Here is a 19,671-nt window from a genome sequence, read left to right as displayed (position 1 = left end):
GACGTAACTGCTAGCTGAAGTACGGAAGTGTTATTGGTCCAAAAAGGGTAAAACGAATTCACTGACATAACACAGAGAGGTGCCGTCACAAAGCAACGGTGTAACGTGCAGCGACGTTCAGTCATTTAAATCATAATCGGGCTGTAACTTGGTGACCATGAGAGTCTTAATAGGTATGTGCCTTTTAAAAAGATTTTTATCTTTTTTAAGTTGGTCGGAAAGGTCAGTGTGACATAGCGCTATCAGTTAGCTGTCAGCTAATGATAGCATTGCAGGGATAAAGGCATACATTGAGTCGTGTGCCTGCATGTTACGTGTGCGTTACGTTCGTGCAAAAAATTACAGTAAAATTAGTTTGCCAGCTGCGTGAATAAACTTAGAAAGCTGACACTGCGCGGTTTAACTGTTACACGAAGCTAAGTTTGCTAAAGTTATGCACAAGGGTCCTGTTTTGTAAGCATGTATAGTACGCATGCGCAATGTGCTGGCTGTCCTGTGATTTTAATGTGGAATAAACATGACACTTATCTACACTCAGTGATATTTCTGTTATGGTGGTGTTTCCCTTATTTTGTCCTCCCCGTTTAAATCTGTGCGAGTGGGCTAGAGAACAGAAACACCTCTTTGTATAATGCAGCACAGTGCAACAGCATCACTAACTGATTTGTTTGGTTGTGCATTTCTCTACGTTGTCTTCCTTGTAGGAGGGGGATCTGGCTTTGTGGGCCGTGAGCTGACTCGTCTGCTCAGAGACAAAGGTCACGAGGTCACCGTGATATCCCGCCAGCCTGGTCCAGGGAATATAACCTGGGTATGATCTTTGTTTAAGTCAGAGTGATAATAAAAGAGCAGGGAATAGGGTTGATGTAAGACCTCCTGATTCAGCTACTAATATGAGATTCCAGTGATTACACTGCACCTATAGCCATACTGGTTTCCGTGATCCTGGAATGCTCATAGTGATTTTAAATGACTATCAGATCCCATTAATCGCCCTTTGCACCATATTGCCGCTCATCATGCTTGAATCCAGTGTCGTTAGTAAAGTCCTGTACTTTTCCTTATCTGTTCTCCTGCAGGGTGAGTTGGAGTCTCATGGGCTCCCACCATGTGAGGGCGCCGTCAACTTGGCTGGAGAGAATCTCATGAACCCACTGCGATGGTGAGCAGCAAATAAACTAAGGCTGTAACTGACAATAAATCAGTTCATCCTCTTGTATAAAAAATGAAAAAAAAAAAAAGTGAAAAGTCCATTGTAATTTCCCAGATCCCAGGTTGATCTGTTTTTATTTGTGGTTTCAGGTGGAACGAAAGCTATAAAAAAGATTTGTTCTCCAGTCGCATTGATACTACAAAAGCTCTTGCTCAAGCAATTGCTGCTTCCCCGAGTCCTCCTCACTCCTGGGTGCTGGTATCAGGTGTAGGTGAGTTTAGCCAAATGACAGAACTTAAAATTCTCATATGCTTCTTGGAACAAGGCTGATTAGATGAACTGAGAGATAGACAAAGGCGTTTATTGCTGTATATTTCTTTGTTTGCTTTTTATGTTAACAGCTTGTTACAAACCCAGTCTGACAGCACAGTATACAGAAGACAGTGAATGGACACCATTTGACCTCCTCTCCAAACTTGTCAAAGAGTGGGAGGCCTCAGCACTTCTGCCAGAGAATGTGGCAAAAACCACCAAACAAGTTGTAATCCGGCCTGGTAAGGAAAAAAAGGAACGTAACTGCCCAGTTTTATACTAGATTGACATAAAGTCAGCTGAAATAAACTGTTTTACTTGATTTTGGAAGTGCTGTGAGAATCAAAACATGGACATCACGTCACATTCCCTGTTCTTCCTCCCTCCACCAGGGGCAGTGCTGGGTCGCGATGGTGGTGCCATGAAGCAAATGCTGCTTCCCTTCTGGCTCGGCCTTGGGGGCACTCTGGGGTCAGGAAGACAGCCGTTCCCTTGGATCCATGTCTCGGACCTGGCAGGAATCATCGCCCACGCCCTGGAGCCCCCTACCAACACTCCCTCTCCTACACCACAAGTGTTTAATGGAGTTGCACCTGCGCTGAACACCAACTATGAGTTCACTAAAGAACTGGGCCGGGTTCTGAGGCGGCCCACCATTTTTCCTGTGCCAGGCTTCGTCATGAACGCCCTGATGGGCTCTGAGAGGGCTGTAGTCCTCACACAGGGACAGAAAGTCATACCAAAGAGGACTTTAGAGTCTGGATTTCAGTACAAGTACCCGGACTTGACCTCAGCTCTGAAGGAGGTTGTTGGGAGCTAACAGATTTTGGATGAATGTGTTCTGGCTTAAAAATGTATGTAGTGATGCCTTCATATTTACTGTATCATATTTGAAGAGAATATAAACAAAAACTGAATGACAACTGAACAAGAACTTTACATTTCTGTAAATCCCACATTCTTCAGATTTAAGGACCGCATGGAAGATTTCTGAGGGTCCTTGCATAAAAATAGATCTGAGGACCTGAGACATAACAGACATATCAGAGGTGGTGAACAGTACAGCAAGACATAACTACAACTTTTTATTGAAGTAATCTTCATTACTACACAATAGCTGTTCAGTGTATTCCATTATTTAGGAAATCTTAAAAAAAAATGTTTGTTTGTGGCTGAATCGTCACTCTGAATCACTCTGGACGTCTTCCTCAACTTTTTGAATGATCGGCAGTTGATCTCCCCAGTCACTGCTCCGAGCACAGCGGTACACGTCTCTGATGAAAGAAAATGAAATATAGTTTCATTATAGCTTTTTTTTCAATGAATATTAAGAGAAGAATGAAATGTACATCTAGAATGAGAAAAAAGGATGTTAAAACACCCTCCCCTCGTCTCCCTAAATACTTCAGTCAGCACCCCAACCCTCCCTCCTTATTTCTGACTCCTCATTGCCACTAGTAATTTCATACAGTCCCTTAGCAGAACAAATGCTCCAGCTGATGAGTCTGACAGTGTGTGCAAGACCTTTACCTGCTGTGTTTTCGAGCCGTCACCACAATGTGTTGTAGTTGTCCATCAGGGCAGCACATCCGACAGTGGACATGTCTCGATCTACGCAGCACCGGTGCGATCAGCCTTCCCCAGTCCAGACCTTCTGTTTTTGCCTCTACTGATCCTGTTCGAGTCAGAATCAGGAAGCTGAACTTCTCTATCTGTTGGCTGTTGTGCTAAAAAAAAAAAAAAAGGGGCTGCTTTACACTTACTTATTGACTGATTATTTAAATTTACAAAAAATGCAAAAGAACAAGGAAGGATGTCATGTTATAGTCCTAAATCAAGTATTTTAAAAAATCAAGAGAGAAATCTATACACAAAAATCTTAACATAGTGTCCACTTTCTATCTTTCAGACGCTTATATCAGTTCAAAGTTCTGTAAAGTGCACATTACGGGACCTTGAGTTAGGATTTATTTTGTCACACTTTTATTTTCCTATGTCAAGAATGAACTTTCATGCTTGATGAACTGATGTTTGCTTTTGAAAAGTAATGCATTGCAGTAACCAGACATGCAATCCAGAGTTTAGTCTTACCTTGGGCAGAGGCAGGGGTTGGTATGGCTGCAGGAAGTTGCAGGGGACATTCAGCTCTCTGGCCAGTTTGGGACACATCTGTTCATGAGGACACTAGAAAACCCAAACAATAGAGAAGACATACAATAAAGCCGTGACACTCCTCACTAAAGTATGGCTTGATATTTTGAAACCGGCTGGGATTTAAACATACCGGAGCAAACACTGACGCTGGTCTGGAGTCATGGACTATCTTCTCTTGTTTCTGGAGATAGAGAACTGTAAGTTATCAGTCTGCTTCCAGTGTTACTGGAGTCAAATCATCTACACAACAGCACTTACCTTCAATAAAGTGTCTCTAGCTTCCATAAGAATCTGATGGCCCTCTTTGGTCCCATTTTCCACCAGCACCTATAGGAGATAAATATAAAAAACATAATTAAATATCACTAAATAACATAGGTATCAAAATAGTTGTGAAGGCAAGTTCTGATTTATATACAAAATGTCTCAAATCTAGAATATGTTCACTTATAGTGCAGTGATGACAGGACCACATGTACAGTCCAAAGGATCATAGAAAACTAGTAAAGTACATATAATCTAAACGGGAGGTTTGATCATTATTTCAACCAACCAGGTATGAGCCCGTCTTTCTCCACAGAGTGAACACTGCCTCTTCTCGGTCCTGCCCAATGGGAAGCTCTGAAAGGGTAAAAGCTGCGACAACCAAATCAAACTGCACCTGAAAGGAGAAACGCAGCACAATCAGGGCCCCTTTCCTTGGAAACTATTTCTGCACATACTATCAACCTGGACCTTCTCTTAACTATAAAAAAAAATAAACAAATAAATAAAAATGGAGTTGGAGTCATAAAAGCCCAATTATGTGTTTGACGATTTTTCTTGAGAACAATCAACATGGCATCATCATTCAAAGAGAAACAAATACACAACTGTTTCTTAGTCACTCCAACTGCTGTTATCATACGTATAATCTTATGTATCATTTAAATTAAACTTTCCAACACTGAATACAGAAAATGTTTTTCTGCTGCTGAAATAAAAACACAGGAGGTCTCACCTTAGGAGTGACAGGGAGGAACTGTCTGAAATACACTTCTTTGATGTGAGGTTGAGCACTGTCATTATCACCTGCTCAGCAAAACACAAAAATGTTTAGATTGTCTGATGGACTATTTGACAAAAGCCCAAACAAAAATGTGACGAATCTAAATGAAATCAGGTATTTGTGTGCGCACCTTTGAGAAGGCGTTCTGCCAGAATGTTCATTGGCCCAGAGCTGTCCACACACACCATCTCCTTCAAAGAGCTGGCCCAGCACGAGTGTGATGCCCTTCGGGAGAAAGACACACATTGAATTTATAGTCTTGCAGTTTACATGAAAACTCTCTTTATGCTGCACCGGTGTTGTACACTAACCAGACAACTGTTCCCAGGCCTGAACCAAAATCCAGGAGAGACTGAGGAGCAAAAGAGGGATCCCTCTTCACTATCTGGCACAAAACATTCGGGACAGATAATGACACATTAACATGATTAGTAATCCTCAGTAATCAGGACATTTATTTTTACATTTTTCTAGTCTTTACCACTGTAATTGTTAAAAAAAAAAAAAAAAAGAAAAAAAGTTAAGTTTTTTTTGTGGTGTGAGTTAACCTAGGCTCCACATCACCTGCTCATACCTCATTTAAAGCTCTCTTCACTGCAGCGTAGCCCCCGGCCAGGCGAGCCGCCATGTACACCACAACTAACTCTTCATCATACCTGAAACAGACAGTGAGCTGTATATAAACTCATCTACAACTCAGGCTCAAACAGGAAAATCACTGGTTACAGGCTCCATAATGTACCCTGCAGGAGTTCAGTGCTGAAAACCTGTCGCCCCACTTTGGTTTTGTGGCTTTGTTCCAAGTCTGATTTACAGACACTACATTTATATGCACTGAAATTACATTTCCAGACCTTATAGATAATACAGTAACTGAGAAGTCAGTTTCCAGTGGACCTTAAGGCCATAAAAGGATTACAATTTTTTTAATCCAATAAATTCACGAATAGTATCCTTTAATAAAAGAATGAGTAAATAAAAGCGAGCGTTACTTCAAGGAAGTCCAATGATACGTTGTTCTCCTCAGCTCTGATAACACTTTCTTCCTGATGCGGTCTTCCAGCGCTTCCTCGTCTATATCTGCAATGTAAAGCATGTGTACGTTATCTCCAGCTGCCGCATCATACAATATTTTTACCAGATAACAGAATACATGAGTATCCTTATTTCTTTTGGGATCTATACAGTATGTCACCCACCTCCCCTCTTCTCCATCGCCTTCTCCCAGAGTTCTTTCTCCAGGCCCACAGCTTTCTTTCTCAGGGTCATATCCTCGATTGCTCGTTTTCTGCTCCACAGGAAGTTCGTGAGACTGCGAGTGCGGTCGGTGAGCCGGGGCACCTCAGCTCCTGCAGGTGGAGAGAGTCGGGAGTCGAATAGCGTTATGACTATTTTTATTTCAGGACCAGTGAAGCTGCAGAAATATCACCTGACAGCCGCAATCACAACTAAACGCACTCTTAATAATCGACTGTGCTGCCGTCTGGAGTTCCTCAGGTAGACGCAGAGTTTTCAGATTGGTGACACCTGGGTGCTTCTTGTGCGGTTCTCCTTTTAGGAAATCTACCTGGGGCTGTGGTTGTGCCGCTGAACTCATTCCCTGGGAATAAAAAAGAGGTCTTTAATGTATTACTCGAAGGAACTGAAAGAGTTAAAATTTCGGGGACGCATTTATTTAATAAAGGACGTATCACAACAAACAGAAAAACAGGTGCGTTCAAAAATAATGAGACTGCTAGATTATAGACGAAGAAAGATTAATAAATAACAATATTACGTTTAGTCGTGTGAACACAGCAAACTGTTCATTTATGTCAGTCTTGAGTTTATCTGTCTGACCTCCATGGTAAAGATGCTGCGTTCAATGACACTCACCCTGCACATCATCTTCACGACCCCCGCCCTCTGACAGAGGACACCGTAGCTCCGCGATGCCATTTATTCGGCGTCTGACGGGTACTTTTAAAAATCTTATTTTAAACTTTAACTTTCATCCACTGCGTATAGAGCTCAGATGACCACATTTGCCTCTTTTTGGTCCTTCAACAAAATAGCTCCGACCATCGGTTAAGGGGGAACCGATGACACCAAACTTCTGTTCCCCCACTGAATGGCACTCGTGTGAGCGCTCACTCCTCGCTTCTTTTCGCGAACGCTCGATGCTCTCCGACGTGTGGAGAGCCACTGTTTTTAAGCAACAGAGTGAATCATCTTTGTCCTAAACGATCTTTGGAAGCACCGGCCAGGAAACGGCAGTGGGGAAAGTTTAAAGTTTGCCGCCGCGTCTGTTGTCGCTGTGGTCCCTTTATTACCGTAACTACCCAGATAATGTTTTATGTTTTTTCACCCATAAAACAATGAGGCGAACAAGAAGTTCGAGAAATGAAAGTCAGGGCGCGGCGGAAAGTGAAGACGTCCGGTCAAAAACAGGTTTGTTTACCGCTGGGAGGATGAGTTAGCTAGCTGTTGTGACAACGCTATCCCTGCGCTCGGGACGTTTCTGAGCAGAGCCGGAAATAGTGAATGTTGTATAACTTTATTTGTTGTCCATCCAGGCTTTATTGTTGTTGCAAACCTTTTAGGCATTTCTCCTTAATGTGATATCGTTATCTAGACCTGTTACAAGCTGGTAATGTCAATACAACATGTTAATACCCGCCAGTCAGGACAGATTTATTACCACAGTCCTAAGTCTTGATTTTTAGGAATGAAAGTGGTAATGTTGTTGTTTCTGAGTATCTGATATGCCCTCAGTGCCTGTTTATTAGGTAAATCTGACTAAAACTACTGGTGGAAAGTAGCTTAGTACATTTACTCAGGTGCTGTACAATTTTTAAGAACGAGTATTTCCAGTTTATGCTGCTTAATACTTCCGCTCCACTACATTTATTTAACAGGTGCACTTACTGTTCAGACTAAGAGTTTACATTAAAAACAAAACAAACATATAAGCTCATAAAATACAACACATTGTTCAAGCTTGTTTAGGAATATGGACTTAATGTGTATACTAAGGCTGTCAAGCTTAATTATTTTCATCACTGATTAATGTTATATATATTTTTGATATATAGTTCAGTCTTTAGATAAAAGTATTGAGATTGTTATAGCACATTTATTAACAAACCTGTTCTGTGTGTGTGTGTGTGTGTGTGTGTGTGTGTGTGTGTGTGTGTGTGTGTGTGTGATCAGTGTGGCAGTGGGAGGGAGATCAAGGACAGTGGGAACCATACTCGGCTTCAGTCTGCACTTTGTTGGACTCTGCCGTCTCTTCAGGAAAATCCTCCATCACTCTGACTCTGGCCTCTGGGGCAGCCTACAAAATCGACCTGAAGAAGATGGTCCAGATTAATCCTGTCACGAAATATAGAAGGAAGATTCGTGTTCAGACGGTAAAACCAGGTGTGTGTCTGTGTTGTGTTATGTAATTTTCTGCCACAGAACCATTTTCTTTATTATTTTATTTTAGATTATCATCTCTGTCATCCTCCATCCATATTGTAAAAATAGTGTTGTCCCAGTTTTCTGCAATATTTTTTAAAAATAGATTTTCTCTATTTTGTTCAGTTTTTTTTTTTATTCTAAATTTCTAAATGAAAGACATAATTTACTGAATGTATTTAACATGTTTCTTCTGTTCTCACTTTGTCTAGAATGTTTGAATGAAGCCGGAGACTCGACCGCTCACGGTGTGAAGCCAGTTGAAGTTAAAGAGGAAGAGGAGGAGACATCGGAGCAACCTGCAGTCAAGAGGAGAAGAGGGCAAAGCAGGAGTCAGACAAAAACTGAAGAAATGCCCAAAGAAGAAATAAAAAGTGAAGGTAACATGCTTCTAATTTTCATATATGTTTTATAGGTAGTACAGCTATAAAGCGAAATACACTATGGACTTCGCAACATCTTGAGGCGGTTGCTGTTTCTAAATATATCTGTTTATACACGTTAACAGGAAATGGTATTGCCTGAGTTTAATATTAGATGTCAGTTGACCTCAGTGTTGTGTTTCTGATCTTTGACAGAAGTTGTGAGGACGGTGGTCATGAAGGGCAAAGCCCCAGTGGACTCTGAATGCAAAACCAAACTCGGAAAGGTACAGATTCCGTGTCTACACAAGACATGAAACCCATGATTGACCAGTTCTGTTTGTGGTTTAACACCTGTCAGAAGTTTTTTGCAAAGCATTGCTCCAGTTACAGTTCCCCTTACTGTGTAATGTTTTACCCAGAACACATCCTCAGACATGTACATATCTTTGCACAGATCAAGCAAACACACAATAGTAACAGTAATAAAATGTATATATCATTGTGGTTATTAATATTTACTTACACCAGCAGCACTTTTTTCTCTTTTGAATGTTCACTTTCCTGAATAATTGTTGTCTTAAACTACATAAAGCCACATATGCAACATAACGGATGCCGATCAGGTGCAGTTACCTTTATTAATGTGACTAATTTTGTAATTTCTTTTTTAGGCTCATGTTTACAGTGAAGGAAACGATGTTTACGACGTGATGTTAAACCAGGTAAAATATTTAGTAACGTTCAATTACATGGACTTAAACACATCTGCCAAATTAATTACCAAAGGAGACCTAAAAGGCTGGGAGGGAATTTTGTTGCACTCACAGGTGGAAGTCTGTTTTCATCAAATTAAAAGCTGTGGTCCTTTTCCACATTGAGAGGTGCTGACTGACGTAGATTCAACATGGTTTCAATGGATGATATTAGACTAAAATGTATTATATATTAATATATTAATTAACTTATATTAAGTTTCATACAACCTAAAACGTTCTGACAATTTCCCACCTGTTCTGTAAAGTGTATGTATGATTCTTAATAGCTAATAAAAAAATAAAAAATTATCACAGCAGTTATTATTGTTGTTTTTTACTTTGATTTGTGGGAAGGTGAATTGATTTTTAGGTTTGCAACAAACACGTGTCTTATGTTGCAGACAAATCTGCAGTTTAACAACAACAAATATTACTTGATCCAGCTGCTGGAAGACGACAGCTCCAGGGTTTACAGTGTGTGGATGAGATGGGGCAGAGGTGGGTGTTTGTAGTTATGCAGCCAATGAACTCAAATAAGCTCCTTTCTAAAAACCTAAACTGACTGATGAAAACTACTCAATTCAGTGAGTTTATCTGAGTGGTGTTTTATCTTTTGTTTCATCAGTGGGCAAAGTGGGTCAAAACAGCCTGACACCCTGTGGTGGAGATCTGCTGAAAGCCAAAAATATCTTCAAGAAAAAGTGAGATTGTGTCTCTGAAAAAAAAAGTTCCACGTTTCTCACATGGAAGTGGGCTTAGTGAAATTCTGAAACTTGTTTGTTTTGCCACAGGTTCTTGGACAAGACCAAGAACGAGTGGGAACAGCGGGCACATTTTGAGAAAGTGGCTGGAAAATATGACATGGTGTTCATGGACTACAGCACAAGTGAAAAGGTACCTCTAAGGATAAAGAACCAACAACTTATGTAGCTCCCCATTATCTTTAGAATTAGGACTTGACAACTCGTTGACAATAATTTCTGTTGAATTGAAGATAGGGTCTATTATTACGTATATACATGTGTTTCACTGTACTAGGAGGAGAACACAACCACAGTGGACTCTGTACCCAAAGAGAGGACCTCCAAGCTGGATGTGAAGATCAAGTCTCTCCTAGAGCTCATCTGTGACCTTAAAGCCATGGAGGAGTGTGTGCTGGAGATGAAGTTTGACACCCGGAAAGCTCCTCTCGGTGAGTCACCACAGAAACGTACTGTTATACTCTTTTCATTTCTACTAAGAACACTCCCACGTTTGTGTTTTAATTTTACATAATTTTACATTTTCATATGGCTGTGAAGATCAAGTTGTGCCATCTGACTGCATGAGTAGATCTAGCTGGTGATAAACAAGCGGTTTTCAGACCTTTCATTGCTGTGCTTTATATTTCAAATTCAGGATTTTTTTTTTGCCTGCAGGCAAACTGACCTCAGAGCAGATCCGTGCAGGCTACACTGCACTGAAGAGAATCGAGGCGTGTTTGAAGCGTAAGGGCAGCAATCGTGAGCTGCTGGAGGCATGTAACCAGTTCTACACCCGCATCCCTCATGACTTTGGGTAAGGAATATGTGGCTGTCCTGTGAGGGATGCACTAACGCTGCTGGAAAACTGATGTCCAAATGATGATGGGCTTTCAAAGCATTTCACATTGGTCTCTGTCTTGCTCTAATTACAAGATGTAATTCTCCAGGTTGAAAACTCCCCCAATCATTCGCACAGAGGATGAACTGAAGGAAAAAATTGCACTGTTGGAGGTAAAGGGGTTCTCCATTAATTTAAAGATTTTAGCAATCAATTTGGTCTACAATTATCAATTATTCTCTTTAGGTCTTAACTTAAACCTGTGGTCTGTACTCTATCTATCTATATATCTATATATCTATCTATCTATCAATCTATCTATGTATTTATTTATTTATTTTCCACTGTATTATTTCTTTTTCTCAGGCACTGAGTGACATCCAGATAGCAGTGAAAATGGTCCAGTCCAGTGAAGACAGTGATGAACATCCTGTGGACAGACAGTACCACTCCCTCCAATGCAAACTGCAGCCTTTGGACTCCAGCAGTGACGAGTACAAAGTCTGTCTGTGTTAAATAAGTACCTAACCGTAACAGCCATCAGACAGGGAGAGTGATCCATTATAGAAGAGGCAAAGATACAGATTCCTCCACTGGCAGCAGCCTCAGTACATTGGAATGCATGAACTACTGGGCTGCCTTGCTGTGTTTATATGCCTGCAGGCAACAAGACCAGGGACCACTGTGTAAACTCTGCTCATCTCTTATGTTTTGAAGGTGATAGAAAAGTATCTGCAGTCCACTCATGCCCCCACCCATCAGGACTACACCATGACTATCCTTGACATCTTCTCAGTGGACAGAGACGGGGAGGGAAACAACTTCTGTTCACAGTTGCACAACAGGTAACACAAGCTCGATACCATTGTTGGTTTATTTTCCCTCAGGCATTGTGTGCTCTGTTGGAACACTGAACTTTGAAATCTGCTCTGTCAGGTTCCATATGTAAAATCTGAAAATGATTTGTGATGATGAGCGAAATTCTCTTCTTCAAATACCCAGTTGTGTGTCTGTCTACCAGGACTCTGCTGTGGCACGGGTCCCGCCTGTCCAACTGGGTTGGCATCCTCAGTCAAGGGCTCAGGGTGGCCCCACCTGAAGCGCCCGTCACTGGCTACATGGTAAAATTAATGGGTGGCTGGAGAGAAAAATACATTCTTCTCTGCTTTAAACAGAGGACAAGTCATACATTGCATGATTGTAATGGGCTAAGAACCACCCAATGCAATGCATTAATTTCCTTGTGTTTCTTTCATGTAGTTTGGTAAAGGCATCTACTTTGCTGACATGTCTTCAAAGAGCGCTAACTACTGCTTTGCCAATCAGCAGAATAAGGTCGGACTGTTGCTACTGTGTGAGGTGAGTTGACCGACTGTTTTCTGTGGCCAGATTAAATGTTTGTGTCTCACCTGCCAGTGGCTGTGAAAGACAAACCGTGGTGCTTTGGGGCTGCTTATTTCAGACCCTGCAGACCTGCCAAAACAAGTCCACAACTCATATGAACAATATAACCAGCACGATTTGAGCATCACATTATCAGTGTCCATGCTTTGTGTGTCTGTGCGTGGTTGCAGGTCGCTCTGGGTGACTCTAACGAGCTGCTAGATGCTGACTACAAGGCCAGCGATCTGCCTGCAGGGAAACACAGCACCAAGGGCCTGGGACAGACGGGACCTGACCCCAGAAACTCTGTCACACTGTTAGTCTGTCTCATTACTCTCATACATTTCATACAGGCCACACTTTGATTTAATTGTGCTCAACTGTTACATGACTTTAAGAATGTTTTTTTTAATTTATATAACAAACATTATAGTACATTCACTTTGGTTATGTTTTACTATATTTTGTGTAACCATCAGCGTGTTTTATTTAGAGGAATTCATGTATCTCAGAGAGGGTCATCAAGCACCCCGTAGGAATGTCATGGTTTTATTCCAGAAAGATGCAGTTTGGAGTAAAACTGCTTGAAACGAAAGTCAAAGCACTGAATGCTGAACTCAGCTCTGTAGTTACTCATACACTAAAGGACTGACCTTTGCCCTCTTCTCATTTGTTTTGCCTTCTCTCCACCTTTCTGCTTCTGCTCTGTGGATTTCACAGTCTGATCATCAGTGATAGTTGTTTATGTTTCAGCTGGAGCTGCAATGATTAGTTGATTAATCAATAAGTTGATCAAAACCAAACTTCATTAAAAACATTTGAGCTATTTTTAGATTAGATTAAGTCGTTTTAAGCAATTTGATGGTTGTAGGTTCTCAAATGGGAGAATTTGCTCTTTTTGTTTGGTCTTTTGTTGTTTGATTATGTTGCCTTGTGCCCGTATGATGTGAAGGACAGTTTTCAGTCTTTTCTGTTAGAAGTTCCAGTCCTGTGCATTTTGTTCTTACTGTGTTAAAACCATCAGAATGAGATATCCATGCCTCTCTTTCTCAGGGATGGTGTCACAGTACCATTGGGGCCTGGGGTGAAGACAGGCCTGGACAAAAACAGCGGTTACTCCCTTCTCTACAACGAGTATATTGTTTACAACCCTGCTCAGACTCGTATGAGGTACCTGCTGCGGATCCGATTCAACTACTCTTCACTGTGGTGAAGTTTATCCTCCCCACAAAACTGGGATGGTATATCACTGAGGCATTCTTCATGTGCAGTTGGATGCTGCATAGCTCTTGTTTTTAGGGGATTGGATGTTAAACCTAAACACACTCTTGGTACTGAATGGGAAACAGATCTTTTCTTTCTTAGTTGGTCGACAAAACAGTAATAACTATTTTGATAATGGGTTAGTCATTTGAGTCATTTTTCAACTAAAAACGACAAAAATTATTTGGTTGAAGCTTCTCATGTGTATTTGCCAGTTTCCCTTTTTACATCTGATATTAAATATCTTTGGGTTTTGAACTGTCGGTTACATAAAACAAGTATTTTTAATCATGGGAATTCATAGCTGATGTCTTTCACAAAATTCTAACATGGTATAGACAAAATTATAATAATTGACTGATTAATCTATAATGAAAGTTATCATTAGTTGCAGCCCTACAGGTGTGTTCGCAGTTGGAATTTGACAGATCCAAAGTATAACTCCATTATACAGATCCAGATCCATTACACAACTCTCTCAAAATTTAAATGGTCATGTGGGCAAATAATTCAAGAAATAAAAACACTAACACAATTGCTTCTGCTTTATCTTAGAGGTGAGGAGGGATCTGCATGATATCACGAATATGCATAACATTTTTTCTCTGTCTCTTCATACCGCGAATGTCCTCAATATTTGTGTGCTGCACATGACATTTATTGCATTTTGTATGCAACACAAAGATAATGAGTTGGAATTCCTTTAGGCAGGTTTGACACAGGGATATTGAATAATTGCCACAGTTTTTATGAATGTGTCATATTAATGTCAAAAAAGCTGAGTGTTTTTGTTTGCTTTAGTAATTGCTGGGTCAAACAGGTCAACATGTAATCCAAAACAACAAATTCTGAACAAAAATGTCTTATATTCTTTTTTTTTTATTATTATTTGTGTAAAACTGAGACAAAGAAGAAAAGAGTCTGTGAAAACACTGGTAATCAGTTACATTATATGAATAATAATAATAATAAAGGACATTTTCATTATTGATACAGTTTGGAGTGTGTGTGTGTGTCTGTGTACATGTGTGTTGTGTGTACAGTTTCACCTCCTCCCCAGTAGGTAGAGGAAGATGAGAACTATGTCAAGGTAGATCATGAGAGCAGCGTTGACGTATTCCTCAGGATCCAGGCGGAAGCTCATCATCCCCATCATCAGCTGACAGTCGATCATCAGAAACTGAGACAGACATACAGGGAGGGACAGGAGGAGAAAGAGTTCAGGCAGGGTGAGAAATTACCACCAGATAACTACTAGTTAACATATTTTAATTATAAGCCATTTTCACAGAATACATTTTAACGTGTCAGAGTAGGAAAACACTTGTTCTTAGCCGTAGTTCACTGGCACCCACCAGACCACTTAGATTTCTATTTGAGGGCAGTATCTGCAAATCACGAAAAGCATTTAAATCTGCCAAAAGACAAGGCCTTACAATGTAGTTTTCCTCGCCTGCCATTGACATTAACTTTAGTTATTAGTTATACTTTTTTTCTTCTAGATACACTACCTTTAAACTATTCTTAATGGCCAAATTTCATTGTAAGTGCTTTTAAAAATGCCTTAAAAAGTCAGGACAACAAAAGTTCCTGTGCTTTATTAGATAAAGTCCCTTCTGTTTTATAGCAAGGCAAGGCCTATCTTTATAATGGTAGAAATATATTTTTTTTTCCTGTACCAGTGAATACAGCAGCGCTCCCAGACATCCGTAGGCAATTTCAGAGATGTAGGAGTAGTAGAAGGTGCAGAAGAACCCAAACATGATCAGGTCCACAGCCAGAATCAGCAGAATACCATAACAAATTGTGAAATCATAACGAGTCTGCAAATAACACAGAAAGACAGTAGTAAGTCATTTCATTGACACATTCTCTGTCCATGTATTGTATATGTTTTGCTTTCCGATTTTAATTTTCTCTCTTACTCTAACTACGCTAACAGTGTCAGTGCACAACCTCATGTGAATGGCACCCTGCATTTTTACTGCACATATTAAATGGGCATGTGACAAAAGCCTTTGAATGTTCAGTCAAAAATGAAATATGATATTTTTTCCAGTTCCAGATTGGATTCCAGCCTCAGTATCTTAGATAGGATTTGCAAATAATTACTTAAATTCAGCAGGTTTAATAGGACGTGCAACCAGAAAGGAAATACTGTTGTGTTGTTCTGTCCAAAGTACAGCTGTTCTTTTTATATCACTTGTAGGGCTATATAACTGTTGTAATAGGGTGCATGTTTAGAAACTACTCATAATTTTAATATTTAAATAATATGTTTAGTATTTTTATAACTAGCAATGAAATTTCTATCAGATCACTAGTTGATTGAACTAATCGTTTCATAAGGCAGCTAAAAAGTCTCCATGCTACTTTAAAATAAGCACAGATCATGACAGGTCTATACAGGAGATCTTTTGATATTTAGCTCTTCGGCTCCGCCCGATTGACTAACCTGTGCTGAGAAAGCGATGATGGCCAGAGAAATAGCCAGCGTTGCTCCCATAGTGATGACCACAGCAGTGGTGTTGTGGAAGGAGGCAGCGGTTCCCACCATGTAAGACAAGCTCAGGGTGACCACAGCCTGTGGCACAAATTTTAGTATATTAAACATCCCCAAGTCATTTGACAATCTTTTTTTCCTCTGTTATGATCCATGTAATTTATGTTTTGTTTTCAGTAATTGCAGTCTGGTGCAGATGTGTTTTTTTCCACTAGAAACCCTGGTGGGTTTTGAAAGTGCTCTTTGCTAAACAAGCAATATTTTGCTGTGGAGGTAGCAGCATGCCCACTGCAACCCGTTTCACTTCCCTTTTGCAGGGTGTGACTGTGAAGGACTAGTGCTTCACATCAAATATATTTTTCCTTTTAAGCTGCAAAACTATTATTCTTTTAAATCTTTTACTCCCTAATAAGGGTTAACTAAATATTAAATATTAAATATTTAAATATTCATGTTCATTAACCTTAAATATTTAAGGTTCCCATTATATATCTGAAGTTTTTTTTTGCTCCTGTATTTCTAACCCACCAGGCCCACAATGTTCCAGGGGTGACGGCGACTGAAGGACTTGCAGTAGCTGAGGGTGATGGCGACCACAGCAAAGATGATGAAGGAGCTGAAGTAAGCCCACAGGTGGGTCTGCACCGCCTCTTTGACCACTTTAGAGAAGGTGAACACACACACGACACTGAAGGTGAACAGCAGCTGGAGGGTCAGGATGCTGAACACCTGCACAGGAAGAGAAAAAAAAAGGAGTAATGCTTATAAAAATGAAGAGCTTCATTACTAAATGATAATTTAAAAAAACAAATCAATCTCATATGTGTAGACAAATGTTTGAAATTAACTCACAGCTTCCAGTAGTCAAATTCCAGTACAGTATTCAGGTGTCTGCCAGTACCAAGTACTGATCCGAGATAATGCTTTCTTTGCCCTGAACTGAAAATCTGTGTATTTTGCTGCAATTAATCATCATTTCAGAATCATTTTCATGTAGTATCTACTTACTGCCTCTTTTAAAAAACAAAGTTTAGAGTAAAGTCTAGAAAAATAATTTTGTGCGGCAGAAATATGTTGTCCAAGCCCATTATTTTCTCTTGCAACCTCTGACGAGGGTCCTGACGCCAGGACACACCAAATAATGTTTACTAGTAGAACGTATTTCACAATATGATCAGTCACAATATGATTTTTGAATAAATGCCTAAATTTAGTTGCAAAAGAAACTCAGTACAAACCTTTATAACAAACCCTCTTCTCACTGTCTTGTCTTCAAAAGAAGACGAGGCTATGAGGGCTGCTGTGTCCGTCTGGGCTTCAGGAATGATGTCACGAAATGACTCGTACCCACTGGCCGGCTGATAGACGCAAGTTGTCTCAGTTTTGGGTGGAGAGTACATTGTTGCGGCTTCAGAGTAGGGTGGAGGCTGCTCCCCTTGGTAGGGGTATGGCGGTGGTGGTGAGGACATATCGGAGGCGGGAGTCTCTTTGGACATGACGGGGTTGGCTGTATGTGACATCATGGAGGAGACTGTGGGGCAAAGACAATGTTCAGTCAGTTAAAGGTGTTGGATGCATAATGTAGAGAAGCAGAAGTAGGTAGTTCCTGCATTACGCAATTATGTGGCTGAAGACGCAGGGCTGCAACCACCAGTGACTTTCAGTATCAATTAAAGATTATTTTGTTAAGTTAATCAAAAAAACAGAATTTTGAAAAATGTCTTGTTTTGTCAGATCAGCAGCACAAAACACAAGGAAGTTCAGTTTATAATGATATAAAACAGAAAATCAGATAATTCTCAGATTGGAGAAGCTGAGGTCAGGTCAATACTTGGCAGCTTTTAATTTGGCAGTGATTGATTAAATGATCAAAATTGTTACTGATAAATTTTCTGTTGATCGATTGAGCAACTAACAGCTGCAGCTCTTGTGGTCTTGAACTACTCCACTGGCCCATTTCCATTTCTGAGGCTGCAGATTACAGTGGTTGATACTGACAACAAGGTGTAATCCTGAGTGTAAGTACAGTGAGATTCATTCAGATTCATTCAGTCACCTGTGGTAAAACATTGCTGAGGAAAAAGAACAAAAGTCAGATTCTCTGAATTCCCTGTCTTGTTCTGTCAGTTTAACTTAATTTTCCAGTAGCTGCCCTCCAGAATGCACAAGGTTCCTCACGTCAGGTCAGGTCTGAAACAACCAGACTTGCCGCAAAGATCTTGCCCAAGAACGTAATGAACATTGGGAAGTAAAACTTGAGCTGTGAGGCCACTTCTGTTGCATTTAGCAAACACTGTGGGAAACCCTTTAGTGTCATATCATTTAGTTTTCAAAACTGTATTGTCCGGAATTTATGTGTTCACGTTTTCATTTAAGGTTGAATTTTTAATATTTGGAAACATGGCAGCAAGGTGCAGCACTAAAATCACAGACATTTTGACCTATCAAAGCCAGAAAAACACTGTGTTACTAATGACTATAAAGATGGCTCTGTCCTATTCAAGTGTCCCAGCAAGTCACGACAGGAGGTACTGGAATGGAATTCAGCCATCATACAGTACATTTTATTATTTACACTTTTCCTGCTGTGACATGCCAGAATATCCACAATGAAAAAGGCCTACAATTGTAGTACAACTGTGTAGTAACTATTTTACAGTATATTTATATATTAAACTACTGTGTCCACAGATGTCAGTGATGTTATGTTGACCTACTTCGTTCCATCTGAATATATTTGGTTTCAAGCATTAAACGTTAAAGAATGTGTGTTGGGAGATAGCAATCAACAGAGAATAGAAATAGTTTCTTTACATAGATAATTCAGGTACAAGCCATATTCCCCGTAATTAATTAACTCGAAATACAAAATAAGATCTGATGTGACAGTGATTCTTGCTGCACCTGCTTCCTCTTTGATTCAGATACAAAACAAATCTGATGTACCCATTATGGTATCTTGTATTTAAGATTGTGATATCTTTTTTGACAGATGTTTTGAGGTCTTCATCTCTGAGACATTTGATGCCGGATATCTCAAACCCTCCGCAAATATATTAAATATATTTTTTGTGATTTGTTTTCACGTACAGTTTAGTTCAGTAATAGAGAATAAAGAGAGCGATCTTACCGTCTCTGCTGGAACAGCGACTGCAGTGGGAGGCTTCACAAACAGCACTCCTTGTATGGCGATGTGTGTCATTTATTCTTCCAACATGTGGTTTAGACTTTCACTTCCTGATGTTTTAAAGTGATGAAAGAAAATGTGAGAACTTGCATTGTGGAAACTGAAATTTCCCCTGTTATAGATGAAGTCAGAGGTTGTCAAAGCAGGGTCTGGAGATTTCCATTGAAAGTATAGTATACTGTGTACATAAACTGTGCTTATCATAGTGTACATTTCATGCTTTTTGTACTGTGGTTGGCTCTTTTTTAAATTTATTTATTTTTTATTATTATTACTTTTGTCAAAGTACAAAATTCCTCAAAATCTGGGGCTACTTAGGACACGTTCTTATCTGATCTGTGTCAGTGAATCCATGACCTGAAAATCTTTAGGAGGCATTGGCGTGTTGCCTTGCAGGAATGGTAATTGCAGTAATAACTGTTCAGCTTGTTTCTGATAAGATGCTGATATCAGTCAGGGAAACCTTGCACATTTCAGACCGATCCTATTGAAGAAATGCTGCCTCTGCTCAGTCAGTCAATCACCC

General features: G+C 40.1%; 4 protein-coding genes across 5 annotated transcripts; 2 read left to right on the top strand and 2 right to left on the bottom strand.

Moving 5' to 3' along the window:
• The first annotated feature begins 39 nt into the window (after positions 1 to 39).
• sdr39u1 (short chain dehydrogenase/reductase family 39U, member 1) lies at positions 40 to 2,393 on the top strand. Its single transcript, XM_041054632.1, has 6 exons — positions 40 to 173; positions 705 to 811; positions 1,080 to 1,162; positions 1,303 to 1,424; positions 1,555 to 1,707; positions 1,858 to 2,393. Exons 1-6 carry the CDS (start codon positions 158 to 160, stop codon positions 2,283 to 2,285), a joined length of 909 nt encoding a protein of 302 aa, XP_040910566.1. The 5' UTR covers positions 40 to 157; the 3' UTR covers positions 2,286 to 2,393.
• A 144-nt stretch (positions 2,394 to 2,537) lies between these two features.
• On the bottom strand, positions 2,538 to 6,698 carry mettl17 (methyltransferase like 17). The gene is made up of 14 exons (XM_041054609.1): positions 6,543 to 6,698; positions 6,126 to 6,267; positions 5,867 to 6,016; positions 5,660 to 5,747; positions 5,242 to 5,323; positions 4,979 to 5,052; positions 4,798 to 4,892; positions 4,620 to 4,690; positions 4,173 to 4,280; positions 3,878 to 3,946; positions 3,750 to 3,800; positions 3,557 to 3,649; positions 2,996 to 3,192; positions 2,538 to 2,739 (listed from the first exon to the last, which is right to left on the bottom strand). Exons 1-14 carry the CDS (start codon positions 6,603 to 6,605, stop codon positions 2,646 to 2,648), a joined length of 1,377 nt encoding a protein of 458 aa, XP_040910543.1. The 5' UTR covers positions 6,606 to 6,698; the 3' UTR covers positions 2,538 to 2,645.
• Positions 6,699 to 6,901: 203 nt separating this feature from the next.
• On the top strand, positions 6,902 to 14,377 carry parp2 (poly (ADP-ribose) polymerase 2). Of its 2 annotated transcripts, XM_041054593.1 has the most exons (17): positions 6,902 to 7,097; positions 7,860 to 8,069; positions 8,321 to 8,488; positions 8,687 to 8,757; positions 9,145 to 9,195; positions 9,630 to 9,726; positions 9,854 to 9,929; positions 10,020 to 10,122; positions 10,267 to 10,420; positions 10,647 to 10,785; positions 10,919 to 10,982; positions 11,176 to 11,310; positions 11,527 to 11,654; positions 11,831 to 11,930; positions 12,070 to 12,168; positions 12,384 to 12,508; positions 13,246 to 14,377. In XM_041054593.1, the coding sequence occupies exons 1-17, from the start codon at positions 7,025 to 7,027 to the stop codon at positions 13,403 to 13,405; spliced, it is 1,953 nt and encodes a 650-aa protein (XP_040910527.1). In that variant the 5' UTR covers positions 6,902 to 7,024; the 3' UTR covers positions 13,406 to 14,377. The 2 variants fall into 2 exon arrangements, 1 of the variants encoding a protein (XP_040910527.1); XR_005895243.1 differs by lacking the exon at positions 13,246 to 14,377 and having other exon boundaries at positions 11,812 to 11,930; positions 12,384 to 12,426.
• si:ch211-284o19.8 (protein lifeguard 1) lies at positions 14,356 to 19,211 on the bottom strand. Its single transcript, XM_041054633.1, has 6 exons — positions 19,089 to 19,211; positions 17,197 to 17,489; positions 16,487 to 16,687; positions 15,911 to 16,039; positions 15,135 to 15,278; positions 14,356 to 14,635 (listed from the first exon to the last, which is right to left on the bottom strand). The coding sequence occupies exons 2-6, from the start codon at positions 17,479 to 17,481 to the stop codon at positions 14,501 to 14,503; spliced, it is 894 nt and encodes a 297-aa protein (XP_040910567.1). The 5' UTR covers positions 17,482 to 17,489; positions 19,089 to 19,211; the 3' UTR covers positions 14,356 to 14,500.
• Positions 19,212 to 19,671: the final 460 nt, after the last annotated feature.

The sequence above is a fragment of the Toxotes jaculatrix genome, chromosome 14 (assembly GCF_017976425.1).
Source record: "Toxotes jaculatrix isolate fToxJac2 chromosome 14, fToxJac2.pri, whole genome shotgun sequence".
In the NCBI taxonomy this organism is placed as follows: Eukaryota; Metazoa; Chordata; class Actinopteri; family Toxotidae; genus Toxotes; species Toxotes jaculatrix.
This window is presented reverse-complemented; position numbering and strand designations above follow the sequence as displayed.